This window comes from Seriola aureovittata, chromosome 24, assembly GCF_021018895.1.
Source record: "Seriola aureovittata isolate HTS-2021-v1 ecotype China chromosome 24, ASM2101889v1, whole genome shotgun sequence".
Taxonomy (NCBI): domain Eukaryota; kingdom Metazoa; phylum Chordata; class Actinopteri; order Carangiformes; family Carangidae; genus Seriola; species Seriola aureovittata.
The window spans coordinates 1,768,083-1,782,309 of NC_079387.1; the positions used below are offsets into that span (position 1 = coordinate 1,768,083).

A 14,227-nucleotide genomic window follows, 5' to 3' on the forward strand; every position below is an offset into this window, starting at 1 on the left:
AAATAAAAGCAAGTAAAACAAATGTATAATGTAAGTAGTAAATAAACAGAACATGTAAACATGCTAGCAAAAACAAGAAAATAACATATTAAAGGAGCAAATATACAATTATGAGCATGACGGACTAAAAGGTTAGCAAGCTAAAAAAGGCCAGTGAATGAAACAGTGTGAAACAGTAGATAATTAGCTCCACAAACTTTGCAAGATGATTGTTTTTATTAACACAATTCAGTTCCATAACAGGAAGTGAGCCAGCGACGCCGGCCCTCACCCCTAACCTCTTATTCTTTCTATCCAAATTTCACTGCGACTTCAATATTAAAGAACATAATGCAAAACCTCAGCATTTAAATGTGCTGCTTTAGCCTTGATTTTAATTGGCTGCTCTTCACTTCTGATGGTGTTTTCCTTTTAACCCCACACACACACAGAAACACAGAAACACACACCACACTCCTCCAGTGAGCTCATATTAATTGCTTTCTGCAGCCGACAAATTGATGAGAAATGAGGAGTGCTATTCTTGTCCTGCATTAAAAAAAAAAAAAAAAAGAGAAAGAAAAAGAAGTTGGAGTGGATGAAGTGAAGTCATCAATACTTCCTGACTCGCAGTAAAAATCCAGTTATTGATTCCATTAGATGTTATATCATCACCAGGAGGCTGGAGGATGCTTGTTCATTTCTTCCCCTCCTTCCTTTCCTTCCTGGGTTTCTGTGTCTTTCTTTGTGTTTTTTCTTTCTTTATTTCTTTTTGTCTCAGTTTTGTTTTTCTGTGTTTCTGTCTTGTTTTGTCTTTGTGTCTCTGTTTGTCTTTGTTGTTTTTTACTTCCATCTCTTTTCAACTCTTTATTTTGTCGTGTGTTTCTGCCTTTTTTTCTTTTCTTTCTTTCTTTTTTGTGTATTTTTCAAGCTTTAGACCTTTCAGTCTTTCTCTGTGCCTTCTTCTTTCTTTCACCTGTCTTTTTTTCTTTCACTCTCTTTCTTTGCTTCTTTCTTCCAGATGTTTACCTTCCTGTCCCTTTTATTTAGTCTGTTTTTCACTTCTCTCCTTCCCTTTTTCCTTCTTCTCTTCCCTCATAATACTTGCTGTTTACCTCCATCTTTTTTATTTACCTTGGTGTTCCCTCCATCTCAGTGGACATCACAGCTTTACTGATGATTTAGAGATATAAAAAATCTCACACTCTCTCGGCCAACACTTAGGATTTTCCATCATTTTCAACCTGCCCCCAGAGAATCATTAACATGAGCCTTCAAGTGTGCCAGTACAGTGTGTGTGTGTGTGTGTGTGTGTGTGTGTGTGTGTGTGTGTGTGTGTGGGTGTGGGTGTGGGTGTGGGTGTGGGTGTGTGATCCTTTGCCACATGATCGTACATTTCCATTTTAGCCATGTATCTGACACTTTCATCCACAGCCAATCACAGTGACAGAGGAGACAGGGAAGCAGGGAAGCCATCCTCACCACTGTCTTGCTCAAGGACACTTGGACAGGCCCGTGATAGAAACTCCCACCCCCCCCCCCAAAAAAGAAAAAGAAACAAAAAAAGGGACATCAGGACGTCCAGCTTGAGATCAGGACACTGCAATGACTCACTCCCTGACCCATTTTGTCATTTATCTAGTGAAGAATTTTCAACTAAACTTTATGTGCTTCACATTACAATGCAACAGCAACATGTATAGATGAAAATAATAAGTAAAAGAAAATGCTAAATAACAAAGAAGAGAAATACTGTTAAACTTAGAACAGTCTTAGGAGAGACCAGGGGACTGATGTGCATTATTCATGTGAGTATTTTCATCTTTAATGTATTAATTTGCCTGAGAGAAATAAAGAGTGAGATCTTGTATAATCATCCTCAGGAGAAGTAACAGATTGTTGATGCAATGACTTCAAATTCTGACTCTGAAGGGAGGAGTTTTACTTCTATTTTGGTGAAACCATGAACAATAAAATCGTGATTTATGAGGTGTAATCAATTAAGTTTTTGGTCCAGCTGGTTTTGTATGCAGACACACTGTATTGCCAAAAGTCTGTCTGGTTTTCATTGCGTTGGCTGGGACCCTTAGTTTCGATAAAAGGTCAGTTCAACGCTTCAGGAAACTGATGTTTCTGCCAATAAATAGGGAAATGTTTTTTTCCACTTTGGCGTGGAAGGACTTGGCGCTGACGTCAGCCCCGTCCGACAGATTTAGGACCAACTGGACTGTGAACTTGGTCTCATCAAGTCCCTGCAGCCAGGCTCCAAAATCTGGCCTTGTTATCACGTCACATTACTGTTCCTGGTTCTGGTCACATGTTGGCATGTCCACATACTTTTGGCCATTTGGTGCATTTTCAGGAACTGTAGCAGAGTTTGATCTCAGAAACGTGATTAGTAATCATAAGCACAGAGATATGAAGCTCAGGTGTCTGTATATTTTTGGACACATTGTGTTTTATGTGGCTATTTAAAAAAAAAGTTTTTATACAACTCTTATTTTGAAAGGCTGCAGCAGGACAAGAACGCTCTGCAAACTAGACGCGGGGGCTCTTGACCGTCCCAAACAACTAATGTGTGTGTGTGTGTGTGTGTGTGCGTATGTGTGTGTGTTTTAACAGCTGTGCCAGCAGCCCCAGTGAATGTATCGGTGACCCAGCTGAGGGCGCACTCGGCCATGGTGACCTGGAACGTCCCTCAGGGAGATACTGTGATTGGATACGCCATCTCACAGCAGGTACAGTAAAGTAGCCTTGTACCATCACTGTGTGTGTGTGTGTGTGTGTGTGTGTGTGTGTGTGTGTGTTAGTGCATGGCAATTGAGCCCAAAGATTGATTTTTCTTAATTGGTTTAATCCTCAAAAAGCTTGAAAAATAATTTCTCAGCCTCCCCATTAAACTTAGTCAATCTGCCTCACATCAAATTTAGCCTGATCTAACCTTTTTTCCCCCCGTGCTCTCGTTTGGTTGAGGGCCAATTAATTTTGCAGGGCTACAAATTGAAGGGATATAAATTATAAATAAATTGCCCAGAGACGTTGGATCTCTGCCACTTTCAGGGCCAGAAAGCTGCTTTATTCAGAGCTGAATTGTGTTTTTTTTTTGTGACCTGGCTTTATTTCTTGGAGTGGATTCATCTCCTTTCTTTTTTTCCCCCTTCTTCTTCTTGCTGTTGTCTGCAGGGGTTTTTTAAAACGCTGTGTCACTCGCGAGGCAGGTAGACAGTCAGCATTTTCTCTGTGAGACACTTTGACTCACGATGGGTCCAGTGTGTCTCCTTAAAAACAAAAAAGTCTGGAAATGCCAGGGGAATGTGCTCATAAACATTGAACTGGAGAAGCCTGTGAATGTCGAGGCCGGCAGCTGCTTGACGTTGGGACTTGGAGCAATAATAAAAAAACAAATCTCCTGATTACAGATCCAGCCAAAGGAAGGCGTGCGGCTTTCTGAGTGTCCAATTAGCAGGAAAAAGCAGAGTAATGTTTATAATGGAAACAGTTGAATTGAAATATAATTCTTAGAAAGTGGGAATGGTGTAATTTAGGTTTTATTCTTTGCTCTCTTGCTAACTGGTTTTCATACACTTCCAACTGCAACACAGGTGTTTCTGTTCACTCTTTATGGAGTCTTTTTTTTATAATCAATTCAGATTTCTTCTAATAAGTTGAGCTTCTTTACAACTAAACAGAAAGTGCCCCCCTGGAGTACAAGTGCCCCCGGTTGCATCGCTGTAATAGACATTTCACATTAATTCTGCTCATAAATCACCACGTTTTGTTCTCCTGAAACCTCGGCTCACTCTAATCAGTTTTTACCACCCACGGTTTGGCAAAAGGAGAATCAGACATTAGCCGAGCTCTGAGTGGGAGTTGTCTCCATTAGTGGAAATTATTTGGCCGGGACTCGTCTCGCACCGGAGGAACATCCACAGCGGTGGCCATGCCAAGCAACTCCGTGTTTTTTTTTTGTTTTTTTTCCTCTTAAAGTCGCCTCACGTCTGACTCAGAATCCATCAACCTTGTGGCATCTTCTCAAAAAACAGAGGGATGGGGATGTAAAACATCTCCTGCCATAACCTCAGAAAGCACTTATGTAAAAACCCTCTCAAATATTAATAGGGGAGGTGATAGGAGCAGGTAGATGCATGCAGTTTTATCTATCTACTGAGCTCTAGTGTTAGTCATCAAAAGTTGCTCTCTGCACAAAAGGGCAACAAATCCCAGGAAATGCATTTATATAGAGTTCCGCTGCCTCCTGTCAATCAAGCTTACCTCCATCCACCTCTGTTTTTTAAAAACAAGCAGCAGAGGTTCAGCGTCGAGCTTTAGCTGCAATGTGATTTGGATCCACATACAGACCTCTGCTGCTTTAGGAGATTATTTCGCACACTGTGTCTTCCAGTAACGAGCTGAGGCTTCTGTTTGTGAAGGAGAAACAGGGCGAGTGAATCTGAGTTGCTTCACTCATCTGAAGTTGCTCCAACTCCCTGAGCGCCAGCTGCTGAGATCCACGCATTATGCAACTCACACACACAGGAAGTAACCCAATTCAAGATGTATATATGAAACTCCTAATAATCCTTTTTCTGATTCATAAATCCCAAACTGTCGCAGACACAAAGTTAATTGATGATTAATTCGTATCTGTGGATGGAGGTCGGTGAAATAAATCCACCCAGGTCTGCAGATAGTTTTTAAAGTATGTTTTTCCTGCTGCTAGAAGAAACTGCTGATATACACTGAACAGCTGACTTCTGTCCTGACCTGAAAACAGTTGCATAACCACACTTAGTCTTCACCTGTGTGCTCCAGGGTTGCTCGTCACACAGGGAACATTTCAGTGAGGTCACCTTGAGCGTGACAACGCGCCTCCTCTGTCCTCGCTGAGACTTTTTTTAAAAAGCATCGGCTGGCCTCAGCTGATCCATCAGCCGCCACGCTACAATGACTCTGTCCAAGTGAAAAACTCCTATTGTGCCTCCTCCACTTTTACAGTTTGAGGAATAATCACAACAGAACTGTTTCTTCTTCTCGTTTGACGCTTGAAAGTTTGAAAGAAAATGTTGAAGAAGCAGCTCTGTAGACGAAGTTTAACACAAATGAAATGTTGCCTTGAATTATTACAAAGCGCTCACAGCTGTTGAGCTTAAAGAGCAGCAGGAAGTGCCTTACAGTCTTTACTTTTTGCCTCTCAGGTTTATGGGTGTAGGGGACTAATCGCACAGTAGTTTCTGTAGTATTCACTGTGATAGTTACTGTGCAGCAGCATCGGGGTGTGAAATGTTAGATGTAAACAGTAGAATACAGGAAAGTCCATAAACCATCGTGTTCAGATTTTGATGGATTTGTCTGGTTTTTGTTCCAAACTCTGAGAATCTTGCAGAATCACCGTTGAGTCACCGGCACTGATTAACAATCCTTTTAACGCCCAGAAAATATCTTGTGTTTTGTTCCCGGTAAAACCTTCCTCGCTGACCCGTTGCCGGCGGCGCTGCCAGAGGAGCAGAGGACGCGGCTCTGACTGTGCTGAGTGTCTGATTCAGACATCTGGAGGGCCCGGAGCGTCCTGCCAGCCTCCTCTTTATTGACTTCTCCTCAGCTTTTAGTGCTTTATGGCCACATTTACTCACTGGGAAACTCGTGTCTCCTTCTAAACTAAACTTTACTTTAATCCAGTGGGAAGAGCAGTTTGTGAGGCTTAATGGAGTTCTCGCCCTGCGGCTGTTAACCCCTTTACACCTCAGTGTCACAACACCAGAAGCCACAGTTGTGGATTTTAGACGCTATTCACACTGTGTAAATCGTTTCAACTCTGAGCTGCTGTTTAATTAGAACCTAGAGGTTTTTTTTTTATTGTGTTTTCAATTGAACTCTGATGTTGTGAATCATCCTCAATTCAAAGCCAGTGGTTGAGTGACAGTTAAAGACTTATTCTGTGGTAAAAGCTGCTTTTTGCACTGGCAGAGCATCTGTGTCCGTACATGACACTTTGTCTGTTTCCTCCAAACCATGATTGCTGGCGTTACCTTGCCTGCAGACCTAATTTCCTCAAGTGGGACAGCGAGTGTTTGAGCTGAATTTATATGAGGTGAAATTGCCTGTTAGCACTCAGGCTGTATTTGCATTTGTAACATCTGTATATAGTGAAATAATGCAGCTAGTTATTTTTTCTATTAAATTAGAGCTGATGACTGGTGAGGTTTTCTTGAATACAGACCTGGATTTGACCTGTTTTCAAGGCAGTTTTCAGTTGTGAATTAAATACAATGATTAGTTCCAAAGTTTTTATTTAAATTCCTGTCATTTACATGCTAATTGAGTGCATGAGTGTGCATATTCATGTGTCCACATTGCTTGGCGTAAGTGTGCGTAAGCATCCACCAGGTGGCATGTTGTCGTCCTCATGTATCTGCACATGTGTCCCGTCTCCAGAGGCAGGACGGCCTGATGCAGCGCTCCATCCGAGAGGTGAACACGTCCAGCCGCTGGTGCGTGCTGTGGGACCTGGACGAGGACACGCACTACAGTGTCCAGGTGAGATGCACACACACACACACACACACACACACACACACACACACACACACGCTCTTGCTTGTCTTCAAAAACGCTGCAATAATGTAACCCAGTGATTATTGTGCTGTTGTGATGAGAAAGAATTGTGGTCCAGCAGCTCGCCAGGCCTGTGGGTGGCAAACTGGACACTTACCAGGTTGCACATAAACGAAATAGTGGCACAGATGATGCTGTTGTCACATTGATACTTACACTTACAGCAGAGGAGCCTGGAACTACAGCTGGTGCTCTCTTTATTGCAGAGACGATTTGATCTTCGTCTCCCTCTGTGACGCTCAGGACGACCTCAGGGTCTTAATATTTCAAGTACATCGTTTTCAGACGATGCTACACTCTTGTCTTTGTTTGGCACTGAAGATGATCCCAGTGTCGCAGATTCAACACGTTTCCTCCTACAAATATTTATGTATTTAACTCGGAGTAGCAATGTACAACAACATATTTACTTTCTTAGGAACCACAGAGATTCTGTTATTATTTTTCCAATCTTTAACACAGTGTTGTGCAGTTATCGCTCTGTTCAGCCTAAAGCTAAACTGCTACTCATCTGCTCACAGACTGGGGTCAGACAGTTGAGCCAAGTCTCAAACTGCAGTGAATGAAAATGAAAAGTGAGCGATTTATTTAGTTATTTTCTGGTGTATTATATGATGTTGTGCGTGTTTGTTCAGTTAAATATGCAGTTGCTATGCATGTGAAGCAGTGTACACCTTGGAATGCAATGCAAATTATTTTAAAGGTAACCAGGGTTAACATTAGAGCTTTTTTTTTCCTGAGCTTTCAACCACATTTCACTGTCTTCCTCAGCAGATGTTAGTCATGGAGATAGCTCAGTATTGAATGCAGTCATGTGATAACAAGTGTGAGAATCATGCGAAAACGTAACACGTCCTCATGATAACTGGGCGAGATACATCCTCTGCGGATGACCATGACAATGCGGTTGAAAGATCTGGAAACAGATAACAAGTGGAGTTGAGTTTAGAGTTGTTGTTTTATGTCTGACTTGTAAAAATGTAAAAAAAAAAGGAAATCTGCAGATGAGTCACAGATGTCTGCGGGGGCAGCTTCGATCGAGGAACTTCACTGATAATAAATGGCATTTCAGAAATGAACTCGTACTTTTATTAACCTCCTCTCGGCGCATAATTAGCATACGGTGGCAATACTGTCCTTATGACACGTCTTCTTGGCTTCAATCAAAAGCCAGCACAAACTACAGCTCCTCTCTGAAGGAGGAGTGTTTAATGCGACTCCATTATCATGACTCTATTAAACTTTATAATCCATTATGGCTTAATAGACCGACACAGATTGTCCTTCACTTGGAGGACTCGGTTAAATAAGCTCGTCAGCAAGCATATGCCCTGCAGAAGTGTCATTGAGCAAAGCACTGGATCCTCGCCAGCATCGGGGGGGCTGGAATTTGACCTCTGACCTTCCTGTAGCGGGGAGGGAAGTAAAAAAAGGAGAATCTGTCTTTCTCTGTCTGCTCAGATCAAACCTGAAACTTTTCAAGTAGAGAAATGTTTTGGATCCTTTCAGATGAATTTTAATGACTTATATTGTAATGAAATGATGTAATTAACTTTTGCATGGTACCCACTTCTGCCGTGGTTCGTTATTTTCCCAGAATGACTTGCACAGCTGCCTCCACAGAAAACCTGCTGAATTCAACCCCCAGGTTCAATGTGTAGGTGGAGACAGCGGAGTCTGCAGCACCGCCAGACCTCTTGTGGATGTAATTGTTGCTCTGTGGTGGATTTCTCTCCCTGTGTGACTGTTGAACTTCATATTCACTGTGACCAACTCCTGTCGCTGCCAGAAATATCTCTGAATGAGAAATACACCATGAAAAACTTATTTCTTGCAAGTAGCTTCATTTGTGATGGATTTTCACTCTAATCTGTTTTCCCCCTCTTATCTTTCACTCTGCGTCTACATTTACAGTGCCATCCGTCCTCCAGTGATCATTCAGGATCCCGGCCAAGAACCTAAGCACCATTTGCTCGCTAAATACACCCTCGCCAGCCACTTTCTTCTCACCGTTACATAATGTCATCCGCCATTAATGACTGGCTGGGAATGTACCCAGTATTTTCCGAGCAGTCTGATGATATGGCTCCTTCATTATTTCCTTAAGAGTATGAGGAGAACTGGATGTTCTCACCTTTTTTTGGCTGGATTTAGGTGCAGTCCGTCGGCCCTCACGGTGACAGCCAACCCAGCCGTGCCGTCCACTTCAGGACTCTGGAGAGAAGTGACCATTATCCAGCCGGAGTCCTGGACCACCGTAAATAAATACACACACATATGTAGACACTCATTTTCAGAAAATAAGTTATCACGATCATTATAATCATTCTAAATGTGACGGTGCTGAATCATCATGTGTCCTCAGATGAACCGGCGATGGAAGGTCTGGGTATGACGCCACACCTGCAGACAGGAGAGCTGCTCATTATCACCACCGTGCTGCTGCTGTGGGCAGGTCAGCCTGGACGTGTGTGTGTGTGTGTGTGTGCTCCACAGTGTGTAGGTAAGGATGTAATTGGAGTATTCTCAGGGACAGATTATGAGAAGACAGCGTGTCCCTGGGCACAGAGATGTAAAAGCCCCCACCCCCACACCCCACCCCTCCTACATAAGGGCAAGACCCACAGATTCAATGATATGTCTCTGTGGTCATGTTGTGTGTCTGTGGTCACGTTGTGTGTCTCTCTGTGGTCATGCTGTGTGTCTGTGGTCATGTTGTGTGTCTGTGGTCATGCTGTGTGTCTGTGGTCGTGCTGTGTGTCTGTGGTCATGCTGTGTGTCTGTGGTCATGTTGTGTGTCTGTGGTCATGTTGTGTGTCTGTGGTCATGCTGTGCGTCTGTGGTCATGTTGTGCGTCTGTGGTCATGCTGTGCGTCTGTGGTCATGTTGTGCGTCTGTGGTCATGTTGTGTGTCTGTGGTCATGTTGTGCGTCTGTGGTCATGCTGTGTGTCTGTGGTCATGTTGTGCGTCTGTGGTCATGCTGTGTGTCTGTGGTCATGCTGTGTGTCTCTCTGTGGTCATGCTGTGCGTCTGTGGTCGTGTTGTGTGTCTGTGGTCATGTTGTGCGTCTGTGGTCATGCTGTGTGTCTGTGGTCATGCTGTGTGTCTCTCTGTGGTCATGCTGTGTGTCTGTGGTCATGTTGTGCGTCTGTGGTCATGCTGTGTGTCTGTGGTCATGTTGTGCGTCTGTGGTCATGCTGTGTGTCTGTGGTCATGCTGTGTGTCTCTCTGTGGTCATGCTGTGTGTCTGTGGTCGTGTTGTGTGTCTGTGGTCATGTTGTGTGTCTGTGGTCGTGCTGTGTGTCTGTGGTCGTGCTGTGTGTCTGTGGTCATGTTGTGTGTCTGTGGTCATGTTGTGTGTCTGTGGTCGTGTTGTGTGTCTATCTGTGGTCGTGTTGTGTGTCTGTGGTCATGTTGTGTGTCTGTGGTCATGTTGTGTGTCTGTGGTCATGTTGTGTGTCTGTGGTCATGTTGTGTGTCTGTGGTCATGTTGTGTGTCTGTGGTCATGTTGTGTGTCTCTCTGTGGTCATGCTGTGTGTCTGTGGTCGTGCTGTGTGTCTGTAGTAGTCTTCCTGGGCCTGTTCAGCAGCCCGTCGATGAGTAAACTGAATGTAGGTGTGATAACGTCCACATGCAGATGAAGATGCTCTTCGCTTTTCCCTCATGTGTTTGACTTTGCTTTTACTATCTCGTCCTCCTCAGCCGTCATCGCCCTGTTCTGCCGACAGTATGACATCATCAAAGACAACGACTCCAATGGCACCAAGGAGAAAGCCAAGAGGCCGCTGGTCCGCGCCACTTCCTCCTACTACAACCCTTCAGCCGGCAGCTCACCCATCTACCACAACGGAGCCGTTCGCAGCAGCAGGGTGACTCATTTCTCCTCCGAGCGCTGAGCTTCATTTAGAAAACTTCTTCCTCTTCTCCATAGCTTTTGTTTAGCTGCAGCATAGCTCTATATAATACATGATCATTCTTGGCTGCCAGGAGTGTTTTGTTTCCTCTGAAGGGCTTTTGTAGACGCATCAGAGATCTCCTAGCAACCAGAGCTGCTGCCATCATGGCTAAATATAAAACAACCAGGCTGGAAACAAAGAGCTAGCTGCAAACGCTTTTTGGGTTTGTTGCTGTGCATCTTTGTAAGAGTGAGCAATCTGACGAGGTCGATCTGTGTCCAAATACAAGTGATGAAACATCAGTGGTGCAGCACAGCAATCACTCGGTTCTCTTAGGACGACTGACGTATCATTTTTTTAAGGAATGGAAGGAAGAAAGTCGGAAAGGGGTTCTTCTCCATGACATGTTTGCAGATTATTTCTGCTTGCAGCTCCAAATTTAAAATAGCTTCATTTCATATTGTTTTTGGAAGCAATCAGCAGGCAGTCACTGAGTTTTATACAAATATAGCTTAATAACAAAATATAACCTCGGGCTACTTTTTTAGACAGTAAAATGTAAATGTTTCTTGTATCTTGTGCAGAATTTTATACACACCTGACACATTTAAACTAGAGTTCGTCATAATTTTTCATATGTTGCGAGTTCACTCATATGGCATGACTGCATATTAATTAAAAAAAACTGTTTCTGGTGCAGTTTTAGCATCAGGATCTCTAAAAACAAAAACCCTGTTGTTGGCACATGTCGCCCCAGGGCAGAGATAAGTTGAAAGCAAGAACGAAACCCAACATGCAAAACACGATTCATTTCATGTCTGGTTGCCTTGATAACAAGGAGTGTCTCCTCAGCCTCCCCACAGTCAGTTATTTTTAATTTTTCAGCCAAAACACTGTGAGTGAGAACTGAACCTCAAAGCTGACACGCACACGCACACACACACACACACACACACACACACACACACACACACACACACACACACGAGTGGAGCAGCTCACTGATTAGATAATAAATCTTTGACAGACATTATATATGGAGTGCATTAAGGCACGTGTGGGTGCACGTGAGTCTGAGTCTCTGCCTTCCTGATGTTTCTGAGTCATGTTCATGTATGTGACCCTCTGTCTCTTTCTGTTTGTGACTCATGTGTTTGTGCACACAGCCCCCATCTCACTGTTTGCTTCTGTCTCAGCTCCACAGAGCCTCCTCCTCCATCAGCATCATTAGGGTCTGAGAGTGGATGTTACTTGAAAAACTCACTGTGCTGTACGGCAGCGACGGGACGGGTGGAGCTGACGATGTGCAACAGCGGGCGGCGTTTGCCGGAGGAACTTCAGTGGGATTATCATGAGGAACAGAGAATTGATAGACCTGCTGGGTGAGAGTCTAATTTATTGTAAAATATGGGCAAAGTGAGAAGCACTCCATGCAAATGAAATTCAAATGAAACTGAGGAGTCATGCTGTGAATGAAGTGGATGACTACTGCGCTCTAGTGGCAGAAGACGGCAGCATTAAAACATCATGGAAACAGCTGTACACTGGCCTCCTGTGGCATCATACCATTCGTACCATTGCAGCGTATTTTCAACTCATTTCCTGTTGTATAAAAAAGTTTTCCTCTCTCTGATGTCAAAGACTAAATGTGAATATTTGCCAGCATGTCGAACACGTCCTGTCCTCCTCAAACTAATTGATTTTCCAACACGTGCGCATTCGACTACTATATTACTATGTGATTTATACATTTTTTTAATCCATAATCAATAATTACTAACATCAGAACGAGTGTATTATATGTAATTAGAATATGTACATAGATTGAAGGCAGGTGAACTGAAGTTAAAAGAAATCAAAGTATAATTTAAACAAATCTTTGAATGTATGTGACGATAACGTCGGAGGCTGAAAACACACTGTAAACTTTCATGCTTATGTTTTTTCCCATTAACTCAAATAAGTTTGTTGATTGTATTCAGAACTGAACTTCTTGTGACTTAAATGAATGACATTTAGTTGATTCATCACTTTAAATTGTTTAGCATACTTCCCTGCAATCTGTTGTCGTGCGTTAAAATTGCCCAGAGAAGCAACAGCTGCAGCAACTGGGTAGAAAATCTAGTCAATTTAAGAAAATGTAGTAGGTAAGTGAGGTAATCTTACAGCTAAAACCTTGGATTGATTTGGATTATGAGTATGATACGAGTTGTTGATATTTTGTGTATAAGTTGCTCGGCAGCTTCTCGAAGGATGACGACCTGTGTTTGTTTCTGTTGTATTCATTTGATTTTTTTCACTGTGTATCTGACCGGATCAAGAGTCTGCTTAAAATTTCTAAATCTCTGTATTCTCCAGTTTCAATAAACATGAAATGCGGTTGTGGTGGTATCACAGTAACAAACACACGTGCACATGCACACGCTCTGCATTTCATCAGTACCTGCATTCAGCTGCTGCATTAGGATGATTTACAGATGATCAGTTAATCAATAGCCGCTGTGTGCGTGTGCGCAGACATTAATCTTGATCACTTGCTTGTCGATATCTATGTGCACGTGCACTACTAATATTCTGTAGTAATTTTCTTTTCCCTAGAAAAACAAGATGATGTGACTTATATGATATCAATACCAGCGTTTGTGTCACTGCTGAGAATACCGTGACGCCATGATCTGTTTTACTTAATGTAACTGTGCAAAATGAAGAGATTTTTATCATCTTGTCCTGATAGATACAGTTTGTGGTGCGGACAACAGATGGCGCCTGAACTCTATCAGTTGAGTAGGTAGATAGATGCAGTCCAGGCTGTAAGTATTTTGGCCAGTTTTTGGAAATTCAGTATGATTAAAGGATGCTATTAGCTGTTGGAAGTTCCAGTTTGCAGTGTAACATAGATGCACAGAAAACTGTTTAATACTGATACACACAACTCAGGCAGGTTCAGATTTGTGTATTTTGTTTAATGTTTTATGTCCACGTTTAATCACAGTGTCGATGTCATATTGTAATCAATGGAAATACTAAAGCATTTCCATTTTCTGACATATTTACTGATTTACTATAAAAAAAAAATATATATATATATATATATTTAGTGAGATTTAAAATGGAAGGAAAAAGTTTTTTCTTTGTGAACATCAATCACGAGGTTTACGTGTTGGTTCATGGGAAAGCACAGGTTTCCCTGCAGGTGGAGGCGGTTAGCATGGTAACAGATGAGCTACAATGCCAAGTGGATAGGATATGCATATTTTCCAAAGGAATGCATATATTTTCAGTTGATTTGAATAAAAGCAAATGTCACCATGAACATGGGCTGCAGCTTTAGGCTTTCCTGGGTCAGAGGTCACAGATCAAGGTTTTGTTTTAGGCTTTTCCTTGCTTCTTCCTCGCCTTTATTCCCTCTTTCAGAAGGAAAACAAAAGGCAGGAAAGTGGAGGAATCCGCAGTGAGGGGTGAAGTAAAGGGCAGGTCACAGACTGAAATATCACAGCTTGCCCGGGGCACATCATCGTCTCTGATGCTGTGAGGGAGTTTTGTGACAAGTCGGGGGTAATATCGAAGGAGAGAGGGAGAGCGGCCGCCGGGGAACAAGATCGATCAAGTGCCTTTGACTGAATCACTGATGTTGTGCCATCAGATTTCCTTTGAAGGAAACATTGAGAGCTGAGGATCTCATTCTGAGTTAATGAGATTTTAATCCGACGTGTATAACAGCACCCTCCACCGTGACAT

General features: G+C 42.8%; 1 protein-coding gene across 2 annotated transcripts in view; it reads left to right on the forward strand.

Moving 5' to 3' along the window:
• LOC130165168 (fibronectin type III domain-containing protein 4-like) overlaps nucleotides 1-12,871 on the forward strand; it is a 46,048-nt gene extending 33,177 nt beyond the window's left edge. For both annotated transcript variants that reach the window (XM_056370165.1, XM_056370164.1), the window contains 6 exons: nucleotides 2,602-2,717; nucleotides 6,412-6,513; nucleotides 8,746-8,848; nucleotides 8,957-9,046; nucleotides 10,296-10,462; nucleotides 11,686-12,871. In XM_056370165.1, the coding sequence (XP_056226140.1) occupies nucleotides 2,658-2,717; nucleotides 6,412-6,513; nucleotides 8,746-8,848; nucleotides 8,957-9,046; nucleotides 10,296-10,462; nucleotides 11,686-11,727 (564 nt within the window). In that variant the 5' untranslated portion in view covers nucleotides 2,602-2,657 and the 3' untranslated portion in view covers nucleotides 11,728-12,871. The remainder of the gene's footprint in view (nucleotides 1-2,601; nucleotides 2,718-6,411; nucleotides 6,514-8,745; nucleotides 8,849-8,956; nucleotides 9,047-10,295; nucleotides 10,463-11,685) is intronic.
• The last annotated feature ends 1,356 nt before the right edge of the window (nucleotides 12,872-14,227 follow it).